Source organism: Patella vulgata, chromosome 4 (assembly GCF_932274485.2).
Source record: "Patella vulgata chromosome 4, xgPatVulg1.2, whole genome shotgun sequence".
Lineage (NCBI taxonomy): Eukaryota > Metazoa > Mollusca > Gastropoda > Patellidae > Patella > Patella vulgata.
The window spans coordinates 14,382,484-14,402,603 of NC_065882.2; the positions used below are offsets into that span (position 1 = coordinate 14,382,484).

General features: G+C 38.6%; 1 protein-coding gene across 3 annotated transcripts in view; it reads left to right on the plus strand.

Moving 5' to 3' along the window:
- Window positions 1–20,120, plus strand: part of LOC126818583 (structural maintenance of chromosomes protein 6) — a 30,659-nt gene that overhangs the window by 2,874 nt on the left and 7,665 nt on the right. For all 3 annotated transcript variants that reach the window (XM_050546051.1, XM_050546052.1, XM_050546053.1), the window contains exons 3-21: window positions 990–1,110; window positions 2,150–2,255; window positions 3,382–3,518; window positions 3,889–4,031; window positions 4,591–4,692; window positions 5,225–5,362; window positions 6,739–6,819; window positions 7,259–7,405; window positions 7,501–7,589; window positions 9,534–9,698; window positions 11,108–11,286; window positions 12,025–12,197; window positions 12,645–12,671; window positions 13,341–13,424; window positions 14,159–14,245; window positions 14,736–15,005; window positions 17,123–17,179; window positions 18,494–18,664; window positions 19,596–19,733. In XM_050546051.1, the coding sequence (XP_050402008.1) occupies window positions 990–1,110; window positions 2,150–2,255; window positions 3,382–3,518; window positions 3,889–4,031; window positions 4,591–4,692; window positions 5,225–5,362; window positions 6,739–6,819; window positions 7,259–7,405; window positions 7,501–7,589; window positions 9,534–9,698; window positions 11,108–11,286; window positions 12,025–12,197; window positions 12,645–12,671; window positions 13,341–13,424; window positions 14,159–14,245; window positions 14,736–15,005; window positions 17,123–17,179; window positions 18,494–18,664; window positions 19,596–19,733 (2,415 nt within the window). The remainder of the gene's footprint in view (window positions 1–989; window positions 1,111–2,149; window positions 2,256–3,381; window positions 3,519–3,888; window positions 4,032–4,590; window positions 4,693–5,224; window positions 5,363–6,738; window positions 6,820–7,258; window positions 7,406–7,500; window positions 7,590–9,533; window positions 9,699–11,107; window positions 11,287–12,024; window positions 12,198–12,644; window positions 12,672–13,340; window positions 13,425–14,158; window positions 14,246–14,735; window positions 15,006–17,122; window positions 17,180–18,493; window positions 18,665–19,595; window positions 19,734–20,120) is intronic.

Genomic DNA, 20,120 nt, shown 5'->3' on the forward strand with positions numbered 1-20,120 from the left:
CCATCGAATTTGGGCCCGGGCCAACTGGGCAGGGCCACAAGCGAAAAACGCTTGGTCCCCGCTCTCCACCCCCACATATGTGGTATCAAATTAACCAGCATGACCCAGGGAATGTTTTAGGCCATCGAATTTGGGCCCGGGCCAACTGGGAAGGGCCACAAGCGAAAATGCTTGGTCCCCGCTCTCCACCCCCACATATGTGGTATCAAATTAACCAGCATAACCCCATGAATGTTTCAGGCCATCAAATTTGGGCCCTGGGTGATTTTAGACCCCGCAAGAACTTGGTTCCTGGGGGAATTGGGCCCCAGGCGAAGCCGGGTATCCTGCTAATTATAACATAGCATGTTTGCTTTCAAATAACAATTGACATCTATCTATCCACACATCCACACACTGATCAGCAGTGAATTTTCGCTAGGCCGCTACAATCACTGATAAGGAGGACATCGATGCGACTTAATGAGTCCCGAATATTAACTTTTTTCTTTTGTCAGATTAAATTCTAAAACATTTTTTTCATTTATTAGAAAAATACATAAAGACGTTTGAATTGTTTGTAGGTAAAAATCATTTCCTATTTAGTGTAAATGGGTATTAAAATAAGTAAAATTCACCATTTAGCCCGAATCAGTAACGTCTTATGTAAACAATGCACGCGCTATTGAGCCAATGATTGATGCCGCGTGATGTGACGTCACGTGTCGAAACAGTCATCTATAACAGAGATATTAAAAGATCTCTGTGAAACAGATTGATCCATCCATTTGAAGTCAAATTAACATTAACCTTACAATGGCCGATTAGATTTCCATGTTTTCTTAAATGTGGTTGTATACTTTTGATAATTAATGTCAAAGTTATTGCCCTTGATCAATTTGAAAAATCTTGAGTAAGCTCAGGAGGTTAAAGTTATCATCTGATTTAATGAAAAGCAAACAGGTTTTGTTGCTTTGAAGATTATAATACATGTTTATATTTATCTCCAGGATTTAAAGGAAGGAGAAGTTGGGATTATAGAAAAAGTTTCGGTAAAGAATTTCATGTGTCACAGTCGTCTAGACGTTAGTTTAGGGCCACATGTTAACTTTGTGGTGGGTCGAAATGGAAGTAAGTAAACACAATGATTTAACGATTTATTCTTTGTTGTACCTGACAATGGGTGGGTGGCCGAGCAATCTGATTAAAATACAGATCTATATTTCGTTTCGTTTTTTTTATACTTTCGATGGCCTACACTACATGAAGATCTGACCGGTTGTTGCAATAGGTCACGTCAGAGTTCATACGAGTGGCTTTAGACCCTATGATGTCAGACATTTGATTAACCAATAAGATCCTAGTGACACAAGGATCTTATTGGTTAATCAAATGTCTGACGAGTAAAACGAAATTTTGAACTATAAAAATGAAACGAAGTAGGATCTGTGTTTTAATCAGATTGGGTGGTCGGGTAGTCTGATCTAACGTGTGAGCTTTAGATTGTAAGGTCTGCGCTTACAAGGTATGTCATTGAGTCAAGTGGCGTGATTTCTATCCCAAGCTTGTACATGACTAGGAGTACAGTGTAGGGTCACCTGTCAAACCTCGTGGTCACCCCCAACTGCTTAAGACACCTACGTGCTAGGTAATTATTGAAATAAGAATTAACATGCCTTGAAATGATCTAGTTTATGTTGAGTAGACATTACACTCCATTTCTCTCTCTGTTGTGTACCTGACAAAATGTCAGATACTAATGAACTAGTATCCAACATTTTATACTTCATGCCTTATTTCCAGGCTTATTAACTATGACGTTAACTATTTATTCCTAGAGATGATGGTGGTATTCTGTTGATGAGGTGTTGAACAATTAGTGCTGAGAGCCTTATATAGGCTACTGTTCGACCTTCATCAATTTTCTAATCTTGTGGAAGTTCTAGAAGCTAAAGTTATCATCCAACATCCAATCGACTTGAAATCTATACACAGGGTGAAAGTTCATGAAATGTATTGTATAATAAATGTTAGCACTAGGAAGAACTAGCCAACCAACCTGTGTGGGCGTATGTTTTGTTGGTTTTCAACTTATCTTTTGCTAATGTTAAAGCAATTAATGTCAGGAAAAAAGCTCTTGTTGTTTCTAAAGATTTTGATTATTTTCCAGGTGGTAAAAGTGCGGTGGTAACTGCTGTAGTTGTTGGTTTAGGTGGTAAAGCCTCTGTAACCAGTCGTGGTTCTTCTGTCAAATCTTTTATTAAAACTGGGAAAAGGTTTGTTTATTTATCTAAATTGGCCCCCAAAAACACTTCATCGTCCACCTTTAAAATATGAATTCTTTAAACAGGCATTATGCAAGAGCTAAATCTGCCTATTGAAGGTCTTTCTTTAGGCCTTAAATGCTATATAAATTATTAATTAGGCATTAATTAACTTACCAAGGCCATAATCAACTCTTGATGCCATCAGATGGCTCCGATATTTAGTAGATTTGAATACGTTTTGCGGTTGATGAAATAATAAAAATGGATAATCAAGACTTTGTTTATTATCATAACAATGCTAGCAATGACAATGTTATTGTATTGCTGATATCTAGGCTCAGAGTGAAGTAATTTGACTGAAATTTTCAACATATTCCTATTTCATCATCTATTTTTTAACTATTTTTAGCTCTTTACCTATCCTACCTAATGCCCCTTTAAGTAAACTATTGTAATATGTTGGACAAAAGTCGGGGGGTTGGATGGTCGAATGGTAAGTGCGTGCTGTATCATAAGGTCTGTCATTGAGTCAACTGGCGTGGTTTCGAATCCACGGTTGTATGTGACCGGGAGTAGGGTCACCTGTCCAACCTCGTGGGTTTTCTCCGGGTCCTCCGGTTTCCTCCCACTACTAAAGACCCCTACGCACAGGCTAATTGTTGAAATAGGGTTGAACCATGTGTTGGTCCCCGAAGTGACCTAGTTTGTGTCACTCTCTCTCTGGACAAAATCTCAGAAAACTGAAGTAATGCGTTGACTAGATCTTAAACGCCATAGTTTTGTCTGAGTCACAGATGGCTCAGTGACTAAGATGCTGGCTGTCCCTAGTTCAATTCCATTGAGAGAGTTCCTCAGGATTTTCTAACTTGGTTTGTTTTTCCGTATTGGTGCAGGACAGAGGGTCTGGCCAGGGGAAACAAACGTCTAATCGTTCAAATTGGATGAACTCGTAGGCCTGCACCTTAAAAGTTCCCTTGACAGTTGGAATTCGACGAAAACAAGGTGGAAACACCGATGTTAAGGCAAATTTTTCCTTAAGCCAGGTTGATGCAGAAAAGTAGGATGATAAACCCATTTCATTTCAATTGCTTTTCTTTATATCTCCATAACTTAAAGTGGGTTTATCTTTCAACAGAAAGGCAGAAATAGAAGTGAAGTTACGAAACCGAGGATTGGATGCCTACAAACCAGATTTATACGGGGATTCCATCTTGGTACAGCGTAAATTATTCGCTGAAGGCGGAAGTCGTTATGAATTGAGATCTAAAGAAGGTGAGTAAAAAACTCCAAGAACATCCGACCAGATAAAGAAGTAGAAATAATCAGTTGACGATGAATTTCAGTAGTGCAGGACGAAGGTCCTGACGAGGACAGCTGCCTAGTCCTTCGAATGGGATGGAAAACCGAGGTCTCATGTACACATTGGTGTGCTCTTAAAAGATCCCTTGGCTGTTAGAATTCAATACAAGTGTAGGCCATAGTGCGGATGCCCGGGAAAATTTCCCTCACAGCACACTGGATGGCGTATGCTCGTCATCATTTGCCCAATCAGAGCAGAACAGTAGGACGTTAAATCCAATTTCATTTCGTGTGAGATAATAGGGGAGAATTGTATATTTATGTTTCTTTTAATGTTTTATAGGAAAACTAGTGTCCGATAAAAGGGAAGAATTGGCGCATATTTTAGATCAGTTCAATATTCAGGTTGATAATCCAGTGGCCATTTTAAATCAGGATACGAGTAGAAACTTTCTGAATTCTAAAAGTCCACAAGATAAATACAAGGTAAAGTATGGTCATCACAAATTCCTGTCATTTGGTGGTTAAGTGGTCAATTGCCTGTGCTTTAGATCATCAGGTCTGTCACAGAAACATTGAGTCAACTGGCAGGGTTTCAATTCCCCGGTTGTACGTGACAAGGAGTAGGGTCGCCTGTCGAACCTTGTGGGTTTTCTCCGGGTCTTCCGTTTTCCTCCCACTGCTAAAGACCCCAACGCGCAAGCGAATTATTGAAATAAAATTGAATCATATGTCACGCACAACCGGTGAATGGAACCACGCCAGTTGACTCAATGACAGACCTGATGATGCAGCGCACTAACCATTCAGCCATCCAACCCCTCGTACAGATGCTGCTTTTAAAGATTTAAGTTTCAGTGTAATTTGCAAGGGATTAACAATGACGATCATAGTCTTTAAAACATTTACATGACAGTGATGACGTAGCAGATTTGTGTCAAATATGACTAAAACGAATGCTCTGGCACGGTACAAATATTTTTATTCTATGTTAATGGAATTAAAAGGCGAAACTGATGATAGATGTACTAATTACATATTTCAGTTTTTTCTAAAAGCCACCCAGTTAGATCAGATGAAGAAAGATTACGCGACAGCCAATCAACAGAAGACAATTACTAACGAGATCATCGACCGTAAAACAAAGGTGAGCGATCAGATTATTTTATTTGAAATAAAAACTGTCAGTTCATCTTGATCATTTTGAGCAGTGGTTCTCAACCTTTTTTTGCCAATGGCACACCTTGAAACATATGAAAAAATAGCGGCACACCTGGCTAAATATATATGAAAAATAATCGAAAAAAGGGTTCGAATATACATTTTCTGCTAGGTTTTGATGAATATTCATGATTTTAAGGCTCAAGGATAACAGAGTTAAGAGGTTCGTTACATTGAAATGTAGGGCGGACAGTTGTATGTTTACTACTATGCTACTTTCAGTTTGTGTATCTCAAGATTTCATAATGAAGCTCATACATGGTTTTGAACAAGTGATTGCCACATGTTGCACCATCTGTGGTAGAAAGTTAGAGCTGGTGTACCGTGACCATTGCCTGACGTAAACACAATTCAGAACAGCAATGATTAGTCTTGTCACATAGAACAAGATATTATGCCACGCCATGAAAATACCTACATACTATTCATTGAAATTGAAAGATATATATTTTTTTCAGACCTTACCTTATTTGGAGAAAGAAGTTTTAAAATGGGAGCAGAAATTTAAAGCTTTTAATGCATTAGACAGATTAAAAGATAAAGAAAAGTTGTTAAAGAAAGAGTTAGCCTGGTCGATTGTATCTGAGAAAGAAAGGGTGAGTCGATATTGAAACACAACATTTTATTAATAACTAGCAGATAACCTGGTGCTGCCCAGGTTGTGGCCGGAACAACGAAAGTGGTAGGCCTACGCCACCTAGCCTTTGTTGTTCCCCGGTTTCAGCTACCCCTGTACACCAAATTTCAGCCTCGGGTCAGCCCTAGTGTAGCCGCCAACCCTGGACAGATAGAGAGGGAGAGAAATGGGGTTTAACCTCCACTCGACACAAACTAGGTCATATCGGGACTAACATATGGTTTAATTTTATTTCTGTAATTCGCTTGCCCGTAGGGGTCTTTAGTAATGGGAAGAAACAGGAGGACCCCGAGAAAACCCACGAGGTTGGACAGGCGACCCTACTCCTTGTCACGTACAACCGGGGATTCGAAACCACGCCATTTGACTTAATGTCAGGCCTTATGATACAGCGTGCATGTGCTAACCATTCGGCCATCCAACCCCCCTTTGACAGATAGACAAACGGCAGTCACAAATATTAGTTTAGATAAAGTCTCCATTTGAATAGCACAAAAATACTTCATGACAGCTTCTATTGTGCTTTTCAGGGAGCCGCCGTGGCTCGGTGAGTAAGGTGCTGGATCACTAACCAGGAGGTCCAAGGTTCGATCCTGTGCTTGCAGAGAAAGTTCTCTAGTATTATTTCCCCTTGTCATTGGTGCAGGATGAAACAGTATCTAGTCATTCTGATTGGACAAAAAGAAACTAGGTAGATTTCTGTCGTTCTCTGTGAGTAGTCGTAACTTTCCGCCAATAAACAATCCATGATGTCATTTTCTCCCTTCTGCTCATATTCTAGTCTATATTTCTATGAGCAGAAGGACTAAAATTACGTCACTGCTTGTTTATTGGCGTAAAGTTATGACTACCCGCGGAGAATAACTGAAATCGCTAACGTTGAAATTTACCTGTGGCAGGTAACATTGACATTCAGGATCGTGTTATACTCATGGAAAGGATATGTTGACATAATTACTTGCATTATATAAAAAATTTATGAAGCTTTTCCGATGACTTTTAAAATGAGATGAAATAAGTTTAACGTCCTACTTTTCTGCACCAACTGGGCTAATAAAGACTGACAGACTCCATGCAGTGTGTTACGAGATATAGCTAAGTGAGTAAGACGCTGGCTCGCTAGCCTGGAGGTCAGGTTTTCGATCCCTGCATTTGCCCCGGCAAAATTTCCCTCATAGCACACTGTATGGCGTATGCCCGTCTTCATTAGCCCAGTTCAGAGCAGAACAGTAGGACGTTAAACTCCATTTCATTTCAGAAATTTTGTCCTGCTAGAGGGTAATGGTATTGTCAAACTTCTTTTTTTTTCTACCATCATTTGTATCATGTTTTTAGGCTCTTAAATCGATTGAGAAAGAAATCAAAGATGAAGAGGGAAAATTACCCAGAATTCAGCAAAAAACAGCTAATTCAAAGGTTGGAATTGTAGAATATTTTATCTGTTGTGCCATGTCTTTGTCAGAATCTTATTAAAATTCTTGTCAGAGTTTGTGTCAATTTGTAATCAACTTTTTGCAAACACTTTACCAGCCCTCAACTTTCCTTTGGTGGAGTCATTAAAGACCCTGGCAACAAATCTTCCAGATCATAGTGTAGCAAAGACAAGTAAAATGAAATTTCGAACTATAAAAACGAAACGAAATAGGATCTGTGTTTTAATCATATTGCTTCCACTCGACACAAACTAGGTCATTTCGGGATTAACATATGGTTTAATTTTATTTCAATAATTCGCTTGCGCATACGGGTGGAAGGAAACCGGACATATAAAGAGAATATTAAACAGTTAGTGATGGAGTAAGCTGTTTGTGATAAAATGTTTGCTTGTTTACTAATGTCAGTGTTGTTGTTTCAGGTTAAAATCAAACAGTTAACAGCGAGACAGAAGGAGATCAATGATAAAGTAATGGCTATCTCTGATGAGGTGAAGAAATTAGAACCGGATTTACATACCAAGAAAAAAAACGTCCAGGACAGTAAAGAACAAGTTCGACAAGCACAGGTGAGTTAAAGATATAACTTTATGTCCAGGCTTGATTAAAGTATGGTAGATATATGTAATGTATATCACTAATGTCTAATGGTTTATTTTTGTAGAATGTTTTCCGTAAATATGAAGATGGTTTAAAGAGTGTGAAGCGTGATCGAGAATTGGTCATTAAAAAGATTGATGAGATTAAATCATCGTAAGTAGTTTTTACTACTTGAAATGTGGTCGTATATTGCCGTCTCCCCCGTCCGTCCGTCTGTCGGTCCGTCGGTCCGGCGTCCAAAATTGCTTATGGACGCTCTATAGGCTAAAGTTAATATCCGATTGACTTTAAATTTATACACAGTGTTTAAGGTCATGAGACAAAGAAGCCTATTATTTTCAGCGACTTTCGATAATTTTCCCCAGAGTTATGGCCCTTGATCACTTTGAAAAATCTTGTGGACACTCTAGAGGCTAAAGTTAATATCCGATTGACTTTAAATTTATACACAGTGTTTAAGGTCATGAGACGAAGAAGCCTGTTGATTTTCAGAGATTTCCGATAATTACTGCCAGAGTTATGGCCCTTGATCACTTTAAAAAATCTTGTGGACGCTCTAGAGGCTAAAGTTAATATCCGATTGACTTTAAATTTATACACAGTGTTTAAGGTCATGAGACAAACAAGTATATTGATTTTCAATGAATTTTTATGACTTGAACAGCTAAATCCATGATGTTAAAAGTTTTGTATACTAAATGTATGGGGCAGAACTTTATAAAAACCAAACAAATTCTAATGGTTTTCTGATAATTACTTAATGAGTTGTTACTCTTAATCAGATTTTAATCTATTTTAAATGTTTCATTACCGAAAAAAGTAAAAATATGCGACAACTCTTGTTGACTGCCCGGACGATATAGCTGCTGTGGGCGTATTTTTCGGTGCCTGGCAACCTATCTTTATACTTTGATTCTAGGGTAGAATTTTGCCAGTCAATGTATAATTTGGTTATGGGCTCCCATTTTGCAGGTAAATTTGTAATTTGGTTTGAGGCTCCCATTTTACCAGTCAATTTACAGTTTGGTTCAGAGCTCCCATTGTACCAGTCAATTTGTAATTTCGTTTGGGTCTCCCATTTTGCCAGTCAATTTGTAATTTCGTTTGGGTCTCCTATTTTGTCAATCAATTTGATTCTGGGCTCTCATTTTGCCAGTCAATTTATGGTTTGCTTCTGGACTCTCATTTTGCCAGTCAATTTGTAATTTGGTTTGGGCCTCACATTTTGCCTGTCAATATGGAATTTGGTTCAGGCCTCCCATTTTACCAGTCAGTATCTAACTGAAGTTGAAAATTGCGATTGATTTTTGTTAGCCTGCATTGGAAATAATTTAGAAAATATTCTTATAAAAAAACTCCGGCTAGAACAAACCTGTAGTTTCCATTGAACTTCCATTGAACAGCTGATTTTGGTCACCAGGCCTGGAAATAATGGTTTTACGTGTACCTAACAAAATGTCAGGCACTAATGAAATAGTACCTGACATTTTCAACTTAGTGCCGGACATGTATTAATAATATCAATAAAAAAGACAAATCAGTGCCGGACAAAATGACAGGCACCAGAGGTTTAGTGCCTGACATTGTCAGTGACAGGTGCCTTATTTCCAGGCTTGCTGGTCACCAATAAACTGTCCATTAGAAGAGAAAACAGACTAGATACCGTATGGTGCTAGGGTAAAAATATTGTCCTGGGGGCGAGGGGAATTATTGGAGTGTGGGGGGCAGATGTCAAAGGGTCAGTTGTCCTAGACCTGGATAAAGGTAAGAGATATCAACCTAATGCTAGGTTCCAACTGTCGTGCGATTGGATTGTCCCTATTGAATCCACGATCTGGTACGTGCAGATACGTTCGGATACATTTCTATATGATCAACAAGATTGCTACGACTGTCCTCAACATATAATAAGACCTGATAGGATCACCACGATTATTTCACGATTAAAACAACGATTTCAATCGTAGCGCGAATCGGGATAGTGGATCACCACAATTACTCCACGATTAAAAACACGATTTCAATCGGGATAGTGGGAACCTAGCATTGCTGTTGGTTTGTATGAAGATCATTTGAGTATAATTTTGTTAATTTCAGATCACAAACTAACTATGAAGCTGATCGGTTGGCAAGACAAGCAACAATTAACGAGTTACAAGAAAGTTTGGAACATCTCCAGGCGAAGAACAAATCAACGTCACATGACAGGGAACAATATTTAACTGCAACAAGCAGATTAAAAAATGAGGTTTATACTTTGGGGTAGGTGTAATTCGATATAATAACTTGAGTTGACAAGGGATGACTCAGTGTATTAGACGCTGGCTCACTAGCCAGGAGAACCTAGGTTTGATTTCTGTGTTGGCACACAAAGTTTTTCGAGATTTTCCAGTCTGATCTCCCCTGCTCAGAGGGGTTGGGCGGCCGAATGGTTAACGCTTGCACGTTGCATCATAAGTTCTGTCATTGAGTCAAGTGGTGTGGTTTCGACTCCCCGCTTGTACGTGACAAGGAGTAGGGTCACATCTTATTGGCCCGGTTGATGCAGAAAAGTAGAATGTCAAACCCCATTTTATTTTATTGGCCCGGTTGATGCAGAAAAGTAGAATGTCAAACCCCATTTTATTTTATTGGCCCGGTTGATGCAGAAAAGTAGGATGTTAAACCCTATTTCATTTTATTGACCCGGTTGATGCAGAAAAGTAAAATGTTTAATCCCATTTCATTTTATTGGCCCAGTTGATGCAGAAAAGTAAAACGTTAAACTCCATTCCATTTTATTGACTTGGTTGATGCAGAAAACTAGGAAATTAAACCTTCCTTCATTTTATGGACCCAGTTGATGCAGAAAACTAGGATGTTAAACCCTATCTCATTTTATTGACCCGGTTGATGCAGAAAAGTAGAATGTCAAACCCCATTTTATTTTATTGGCCCGGTTGATGCAGAAAAGTAGGATGTTAAACCCTATTTCATTTTATTGGCCCGGTTGATGCAGAAAAATAAAATGTCAAACCCCATTTTATTTTATTGGCCCGGTTGATGCAGAAAAGTAGGATGTTAAACCCTATTTCATTTTATTGACCCGGTTGATGCAGAAAAGTAAAATGTTAAATCCCATTTCATTTTATTGGCTTGGTTGATGCAGAAAAGTAAAACGTTAAACTCCATTCCATTTTATTTCAATTCTATAACTTGTAAACTACTAGTATTTGGTAGTTGGGGGATCACATGGCTAAGTGGGTAAGACGCTGGCTCGCTAGCCTGGAGGTCCGGTGCTCGATCCCTGCATTGGCCGAGAAAGTTCTCATCCAGATTTTCCAGCGTGGTTCCCCCTTGTCAGTGATGTAGGACGAAGGGCCTGACAAGGACAGCTGTCTAGTCCTTCGGATGAGACCAAAAACCGAGGTCCTGTGTATACATTGGAATGCACATAAAAGATCCCTTGGTAGTTGGAAATTGATATACGAGTAGGCGATAGTTCTGCTGCCCGGGCAAAATTTCCCTCATAGCATAGTGTAAGGCGTATGCCCGTCTTCATTAGCCCAGCATAGGAGCAGAACAGTAGGACGTTAAACCCCATTTCACTTCATTTCATTTGGTAGTTGAAATAGTGATTACACAGATTGCCGGATGTTGACGACTGAATGAATCTTTTTGTTATTTTTTAGTCAAGATGAACAACAGTTACGAGGTAGTTTAAATCAGAGTAAACGCCAGTTAGATGAACTGATGGCATCGAGAAAGGACCGATTTCAGAGATTTGGTAGATATATTCCAGCTGTAATGAACAGGATTGACGAATATCATAAAAGTGGAAAATTCCATCAAAAACCAAGGGGACCCCTTGGTAAGTATCACATTTATATTAGAGCAGAAATCAGAATATGTTTGTAGTTGATCGTTTTAACTCCATGGAAATACTGGATGTGGGGTTGGTTTTTATAAGCCCACATTAAAATGTTGTTAATAATCCCTCCCCTCCCCCTTGTCCGCAAGCAATTGTGGACGTTCTAAAGGCTAAAGTCATATCCAATTGACTTGTACACATGAAGGTCATAAGACAAAGAAGTCTATTGATTTTCAACAATTTCAGATAATTACTGACCACTTTGAAATATCTTGTGGACAATCCAGAAACCAAAGTTATCATTCGAATGACTTTAAACTTTTTCACAATGTTTACGCTCATGAGTCTCTAGAGGCTCCGTTTGTATTGAAATTAATGCATATTTATGAGAGAAGAAGCATATTAATTTTTCAATGATTTCCGATAATTTGAACGGCTAGTAAAGGGCGTTAGCAATAAAAGAAAATGTATGCGACAACTCTTGTGGACTGCTTAGAGGAATTAATTACTGTGGGCGTATGTTTTTATGACTGGCAACCTATCTTTAATGATTGATAAAAATATTGTTACTTTAAAGGAATTCGTCTCAGAGAGAAAATGACATTAACGTCCTCTCAGCACAAGATCATTTTGGGACTAACATATGTAGTCTAAAATTTTATTTCGATTGCATGGATCCAATGACTTAGCTGCTGAGGCCATATGTTTCATTGCCTGGCAAACTATTTTCTTTTTCAGGTGCATGTTTTCAACTAACAGATCAGAAGTGGGCGTTGGCTACGGAGAGTTGTCTAAAAGGTCTGGTGTCATCCTTCTGTTGTCATGATCATCATGACGAAAAACTTCTAGAACAAATCTTTGCAAAGGAATGTCCAAATAAACGGCCATCAATTATCACCTGTCAGTTTAGGGTAAGCAGTATTGATTATACAGGTTTAGGGTAAGGAGTATTAATTATACAGGTTAAGGGTAAGCGGTATTGACGATGCAGGTTTAAGATAAGCAGTATTGAAGATACAGGTTTAGAGTGAGCAGTATTGATGATACAGGTTTAGGGTGAGCAATATTGATGATACATGTTTAGGTCATGCAGTATTGATGATACAGGTTTAAGACAAGCAGTATTTAGAATAGTTTTTATTCATTTTCTACTTCAGCTCTCTTCTCTTCTTGTAGACAGTTCGAATAAACCATTTATGACCGAAATTAGCTGTTCAGGACTGCAACTTGATGAATCTCGTGGGGAAAAATGAAGGGATTGTGCTAGATGTAGTTGAACTTATTTTGGGGGGTTTTGGGGTTTTTTTTTTTTTTTAGAATTTAAGATATTTAATGTTTGAAGTTTTTTTTTATTTCAGTCAAATGTTCATGATGTTTCAAGACATGTAAGTACTTCTTCAACGGATATATTTTACTTAAACCAAACCATCACTAATGATGCCACTGTAAATTGACAAGTTCAGATGGAGGACGCATGTCACATCCAGTCTTTAGATCTAGTTGCACGAATCATGCATAAAGTTCCACACGGCTGTATTTTAATAAAACACTTAATTCACGAGAAAACGGTGCTGTCAGGTGTTCCAAAATTCTTGATTTTCATACCCTATAATTGTTATAATCAGAATCTTCGATGTCCTAGCTACCTATTATGTGATTTATTAGCTCCGACTGGGCTATTTGCCTAATTTGCCTAATACAGTGTGCTATGAGGGAAATTTTGCCCGTGAAGCGACACTATGGCCTACTCTTATATCGGATTCTAACTGCCAATGCATACACAGGACCTTGGTTTTTAATCCCATCCAAACGACTAGATAGCTGTCAAGGGGAAACCACGTCAGAAAATCCTGATGAACTTTCTCGACCAATGCAGGGATCGAACACACATCCTCTAGGCTAGCGAGCCAGCGTCTTACCCACTTAGCCACCGTGGCTCCCTGATTTATTGTATATTTTGAATGGTATTAACCTCCCAGTGTTAAATTTGTTATTTGTATATTTTGAATGGTATTAACCTCCCAGTGTTAGATTTGTTATTTGTATATTTTCAGCGAGTGCAGTGTAATGATTACCCATCTTTATTAGATATAATAAAAACAGATGATCCTGTCATAGCCAACACACTCATAGATCAGGTAAAACACTCTTTCCATTTTCATCTTATTATTTGGAGGGGGGGGGGGTGGCGATCAATTGGTCTTGTTTTGTGTCTAGTAGACAGTAAACCCCAGTTCTCTCTTAGCTTATTTTTAATCTGAAGTAGACTGAAAGATTACCTGTTCATTTGGTAAATGTGGGGGGTTGGCGATCAATTGGCCTTGTTTTGTGGCGAGTGAAGTAGACTGGAACATTACCTGTTCATTTGGTAAATGTGAACACAAGAGCTAAAAGACACTGATCAGTCGAAAGCATTGGTTGTCAGCATTTGGTCAGAACAGTAGGACGTTAAACCCATTTCATTTTTGGGTAGAGAGGAGTACAGATTTAGTGATGTTAATTAGTAATAATAATAAATTAATTTATTTGTTTGTTCATTTAGTTTTACATAGATTTAAGTGAGAAATGTTATTCATGGAGAAATTAATTAGTGATAATAACAAATTAATATATTTGTAAAGAAGGTCGAGAATGTGATATTAATTAGTGATAATAACAAATTAATTTATTTGTGGAAAATGTGATGTTAATTAGTGATAATAACAAATTAATATATCTGTAGATAGGGTCGAGAATGTGATATTAATTAGTGATAATAACAAATTAATATATTCATGGAAAATGTGATATTAATTAGTGATAATAACAAATTAATTTATTCATGGAAAATGTGATGTTAATTAGTGATAATAACAAATTAATTTATTTGTAGAGAGGTGTTGAGAATGTGATATTAATTAGTGATAACAAGGAAGCCAGACACGTGATGGAACGTAAAGCACCTATTAAATGTAAAGAGGTAAGTTTCATCATCGATAACTGACAGATGTTTGTTTCAAATAAAGGAAAGTTATCTGCTCTATCGATCACATGATTTCAAGTCATGAGAGTCTATTTTCAGCAACGCTGCAATTCCTGAAAGATGAATTTTCTGTTTGGAAAGGACCTCTGCCTGATACACCTTTCGAGCGGTTGAAAGAAAATATTGTATAAATATATTACGCAATGTCTTGCACAGTACCATTAACTTAAAATACAGACACTATCCCGCACGTGCATTTCAATGATATCATCACATGACTCCAATATTGGTATAGTATAAAATAATGTACAGTTTGGCACGTGTCCCACTCCATTATTAGAAATAATGGTACACCAACATTAAAGCATAACATCACATCGGTATTTTAATTCTAATTAACTTTTGTTTGTCCAGTAAGTCGGATATCTACCCCCAAGTATGTTATTCTGTAGCCCTTCAATAGATTGAATTTTGTGTTTCGTTTTAGGCGTTTACACTGGTTGGGGATCAGATTTATTGCGCACCTACATTTCGATATTATTCCAACAATAACGACAAGGCACTGGTTTTAACGTCAAACGTAGAGGAAGGCATACAGGCGTGTAAAATGGAGGTACAGAAGTTAGAGACAAGTTATAATCAGTTACGTCAGAAACGAACACAGATTGACACGGAGATAAAAACCAATCAACGGGAGGAGAAACAATGTGAAACACAGCTGATGAAAATTATGGAGGCCATTAATAGCACCAATCATGTAAGTTTGAAATTTTCATTTCAACTTTGGAGCCACAGTGGTTCAGTGGATAGGATGTTGACTCCCTAACCCGGAAGTCCCGTGTTCGATCCCAACGTTGCCCGAGAAAGTTCATCAGGATTTTCTGGCATGGCTCTCCCTTTGTAGCACTATCGTCGTTGCGACATTGTTTTTTAATTTATAGACAAGGAATAGAGAAATATGATGCCTTTATATTTCATTAATTAATATCTTTGGCAAGTTAGTAATTTCAAACATATTCACATATATAGTGTGCACTAAATCAACTTAGTCTGTAATTGACATATTGTTATATTAAAAAAAGCTATTTAGCCAAAACGTGTCAATAATTTACCACCAGAATTACACGTGAGTGGAATTATTCTAATTGCATCATTTGACATAAAGTAACCAATCATATCGTTAATTGCACAGGCTCAGGGCCATGAACAGGCTTTCTGTGCGTGATGTCCAGGAGTCTTATAAAATAAATCATAGTAAAGTTTTAAGTCGGACTTCCATTAGATTCCAGAGAGGGACCATTTGAGTTCTTAGACAGCCGCGAGGCTGGCTAGGGTAGAGAAATGGTTTTAGCTAGTATTGTAATTTGTGCTATGCTTGTATACCTGTATTCAGCTATATATATATAAAATGTAGAAGCAAACTGTTGCATTGTTATTCCTGGTAAGACATACGTCTTAAGAAACTGTAAGAAGTAAATACACAACGTGAAGCAGAAGTAAAGACAGCTAGAGACAAATTCTAGACGATCACAAGGCTACAGAAATATGTAGTAAGAAAAGATGCATGGGTCTACGTAGGATGTGGCGACCGGTTTCCTGGTCCGCTCTCCACGTCAGACAAAAGACCCATGGTGCTACATATTGCCAGTGGTGTAGGACGAAAGACTTGGCAAGGGAATATGTATAGTCGTTCGGATGGGACAAAAAATCGATGACACAATGGCGTGCACATAAAAGAACCCTTGACAGTTAAAATTCGAAATAAGAGTAGACCATAGCGCCGCTGTCCAGGCAACATTTCCCTCATAGAAAACTGCACGGCGTCTGCCTGTCTTCATTAGCTCAGTTCGGAGCAGAACAGTTGGACGTTGAACCCCATTTCATTTCTACTTTCTTAAAAGGGATGTCCCAGCTGTATTTCAATGAGAATTTTCTCAAAATTGTTTGCCTACCTGATTTGAACTAAAATATAGCATGGTTTCTCGTCAGACAGACAAGAAAAAATGAGCTCTCTCGTACTCATTGGCTTGCACTTAAAAAGAACCCCTGATAGTTATTTCCACTTTGACTATAACAAATACTGGTCTGGACAATAAAGCGTGGCGTCAAATTTGTACACATTGTGAAAGGTCATACAGAGATTGTCATATTTCTCGCAAGTCATTGTGTTAACTGTATACATGAACCCGCCTGTTACCGCCTGCGATATCGGTGGAAGCGGATGTAGAATAAAACTATTTCACACACACACACACATTACCATATACCAGATGCCAGTGGGATCACGTGGCTAAGTGGGTAAGACGCTGGCTCGCTAGCTAGCCTGGAGGTCAGGTGTTCGATCCCTGCATTGGTCGAGAAAGTTCATCCCGATTTTCCGGCGTGGTTTCCCCTTGTCAGTGATGCAGGACGGAGGGCCTGACAAGGACAGCTGTCTAGTCGTTCGGATGGGACGCAAAACCGAGGTCCCATATACATATTGACATGCACGTAAAAGATCCTTTGGCAGTTGGAATTCGATATAAGAGTAGGCCGTAGCGCCGCTGCCCTGGCAAAATTTCCCTCATAGCACACTGTATGGCGTATGCCCGTCTTCATTAGCCCAGTTTAGGAGCAGAGCAGTAGGACGTTAAACCCCATTTCATTTCATTTCATTTCATTAAAGTTGAAGCAGACACATTGTAAGCTTGAACATTACTAGATGCCGGTACTCAAATAAGTAAAATCATTATGCTGTTATTGAGTCATATAAATAAGTAAAACTATTTGGAGATCGTATCAGTACTGCTCAATATTTTTTTGATCTGAAAATGACTTTCATAAAGAGATAAAAAAAAAAACTAATGCATGAAATACTTTTTGTTTGTTTATTAGAAAATCAAAGAACTGATGAATATTGAAGATCCTGCTCCAGTTGATGTTTCTACACTAGTAAGTTGTTGTTATACCCCACCTTTTGACGAAAACAGGGGACTACAAAAATGGAAAATGGGTCCGTCCGTCTGGCTGTCCGTCACACTTTTGGAACACAATAACTCTCCTTCTGATTGAGGTAGAATGTTCAAACTTGATGAAGGTGTCTATTAGATGAATGCCTTGACAGTTTGATTGGTTGAGACTTTGGAACATGATAACTTTGGTTATAATTGGGTGAGAGCAATGAAACTCTGAGTATAGATTCATTATATCAGTACCTTGACTAAGTTCCATAATGATAATTTTCTGCTTAAGTGATGAACGATTTGATTGGTAAAGAATTTGGGACATAACAACTCTGCTTTTAATTGAGCTAGAATGTTTAAACTTGATGCAGATGTTCATTAGATGAATGTCTTGATTGAGTTTGATGATTAACATATTTCCACTGAAGTTAATCAGAGCTTAGCAATTTCATTGGTCGATGCTTTGGGACAAGATAACTTTGATTCTAACTTCTGGAGAATTTAGAGTTTCACTACCCTGTACTTTAAAACCTTAACTGAGTTCCATCGTGAACATTTTCGATACTTTTCAAAAAGATAAATGTGTCATCTATTTATATTGGGATGGCAGAGGGCATATCAGCCTCATTGTTGGCTTGTTTTATTTATAATGCAGAGGAGGGGCCACAGTGGCTCAGTGAGTCAGGTGCTTGCTCACTGACCAGACGGTCCGGGGTTAGCAAGGACAGCGTCAAGTTGTTTGGGTGGGAAGAAAACCTGAGGTCCTTTGTACACATTGGTGTGCACGTAAAAGAACCCTCTACAGTTGGAATTCAATATAAGAGTAGACCATGGTGGCTCCGTGCCCGAGGTTCATGGTTCATTCCTGGGAAAGTTCCTAAAAATAGGCAGTGGCGTAGCTAGGGTGGGAACAAGTGAAGCGACCACTCTCCCTTGAGCACATTATTTCAAAATTGTCCTTTTCGTGCAGGCAAATTATTAATATAAAATTGAATTATATGTTAGTCCTGAAATGACCTAGTGTGTGTTACTGAATCCCTCCTCTTAACACTTTTTGGGGAGCTTTTTTTAGGGGAATGAGGTTGGAGACATGAGTCCCATTGCTATTTTGTTATTCGCCACCGATCAGTCCAAGTGATAATTATGCATTGTGTCATTTAGCCCCCCCCCCCCCATGGATTCAGCACTGATCAGTCCAAGTGATGATTATGCATTGTGACATATTGTCATTTAGGCTCCCCCCCCCCCCCCACATGGATTCGCCACAGATCAGTCCAAGTGTGATAATTATGCAATATTTCAGGAAGAAGAGATCGAGGGTTATGATCAACAGATTGTAGCACTAGAAGAAAATCACAGACAAGCTGTTGAAGATTTCAAAGAGAAGCAGGGGTGTTATCAACAAGCTGAGACCGAATATAAAGATACACAGAAAAAAATTAAAACGAGAATGGAAGAATCCGAACCTTTACAGGTACTTGATTTATTTATTATTTTCACATGTTCTGAAGACCTGGGGGAGGGGGGGGGGGACGATAGCGCTGGTAATTACCATTGCAGTCACGATTTGCTACGTATTATGATTCAAGTGCTAAGATATGATTTGTATCATGATTCATATCCAGGTCAATATTTACCAAGACAACAACAGGATAAATGAATATTTGATATTTTTAGTCCTGCCAATGTTAAATATCCCTTGGCAGTTGGAATTCAATATAAGAGTAGGCCATAGCGCTGCTGCCCGGGGAAAGTTTTCCTCATAAAGCACACTGTATGACGTATACCCGTCTTCATTATCCCAGTCGGAGCAGAACAGTAGGACATTAAACTTCATTTCATTTCATTTAAAAAGTAAGAGATGCTGGACAGGCACGGTAGATCTGTGTAGCTGCTGGATCAAATGATGATGCGGGGGATCACAGTGGCTAAGTGGGTAAGACGCTGGCTCGCTAACCTGGTGGTCGAGTGTTCGATCCTAGCATTGGCCGAGAAAGTTCATCCAGATTTTCTGGCGTGGTTCTCCCTTGTCAGTGATGCAGGACAAAGGGCTTGACAAGGACAGCTGTCTAGTCGTTCAGATGGGACAAAAAAACAAGGTAACGTGTACACATTGGTGTGCATGTAAAAGATCCCTTGACAGTTGGAATTCGATATAAGAGTAGGCCGTAGTGCCGCTGTCCGGGCAAAATTTTCCTCATAGCACACTGTATGGCGTATGCCCATCTTCATTAGCCCAGTTCGGAGCAGAACAGTAGGACGTTAAACTCCATTTCATTTCATTTCAAATGAAGTGAGAAGACATAAATAGATATTTAAAAATCCCTGCTCAAATTAGGTACGAAGAATACAGAAATATCCTGTTAAATTGAAGACATAAATTTTAAAAATTATTTAATATTTAGATTGAAAGTAATAGTGTTAGTGGAGAGATAACATCAGCCAAACACAGCAGTAAACGAAACGAAGAAATCTTAAAAAATCAGGAAAAAACGATTGCTGATTTTCAAAAAAAGAAAGAAAAATGTGAAGAAGAATTGGAGGTAGAGTTTATTTATCGATTAAAGTAACAAAGTGCGATTTACATTTTTCGCTAAAATATCAAATTTCTCACAGCTTAATGCACGTTAATATGCACTCAGATTGATTATTTAACAATATCAAAATATCAAGGGGGGTTGGATGGCTGAATGGTTAGCACGTGCGTGCTGTATCATAGAGTCTGTCATTGAGTCGACTGGCGTGGTTTCGAATCCCCAGTTGTACGTGACAAGGAGTAGGGTCGCCTGTCCAACCTCGTGGGTTTTCTCTGGGTCCTCTGGTTTCCTCCCACTGCTATAGACCCCTATGCGCAAACGAATTATTGAAATAAAATTAAACCATATGTTAGTCCCGAAATGACCTAGTTTGTGTCGAGTGGACATTAAACC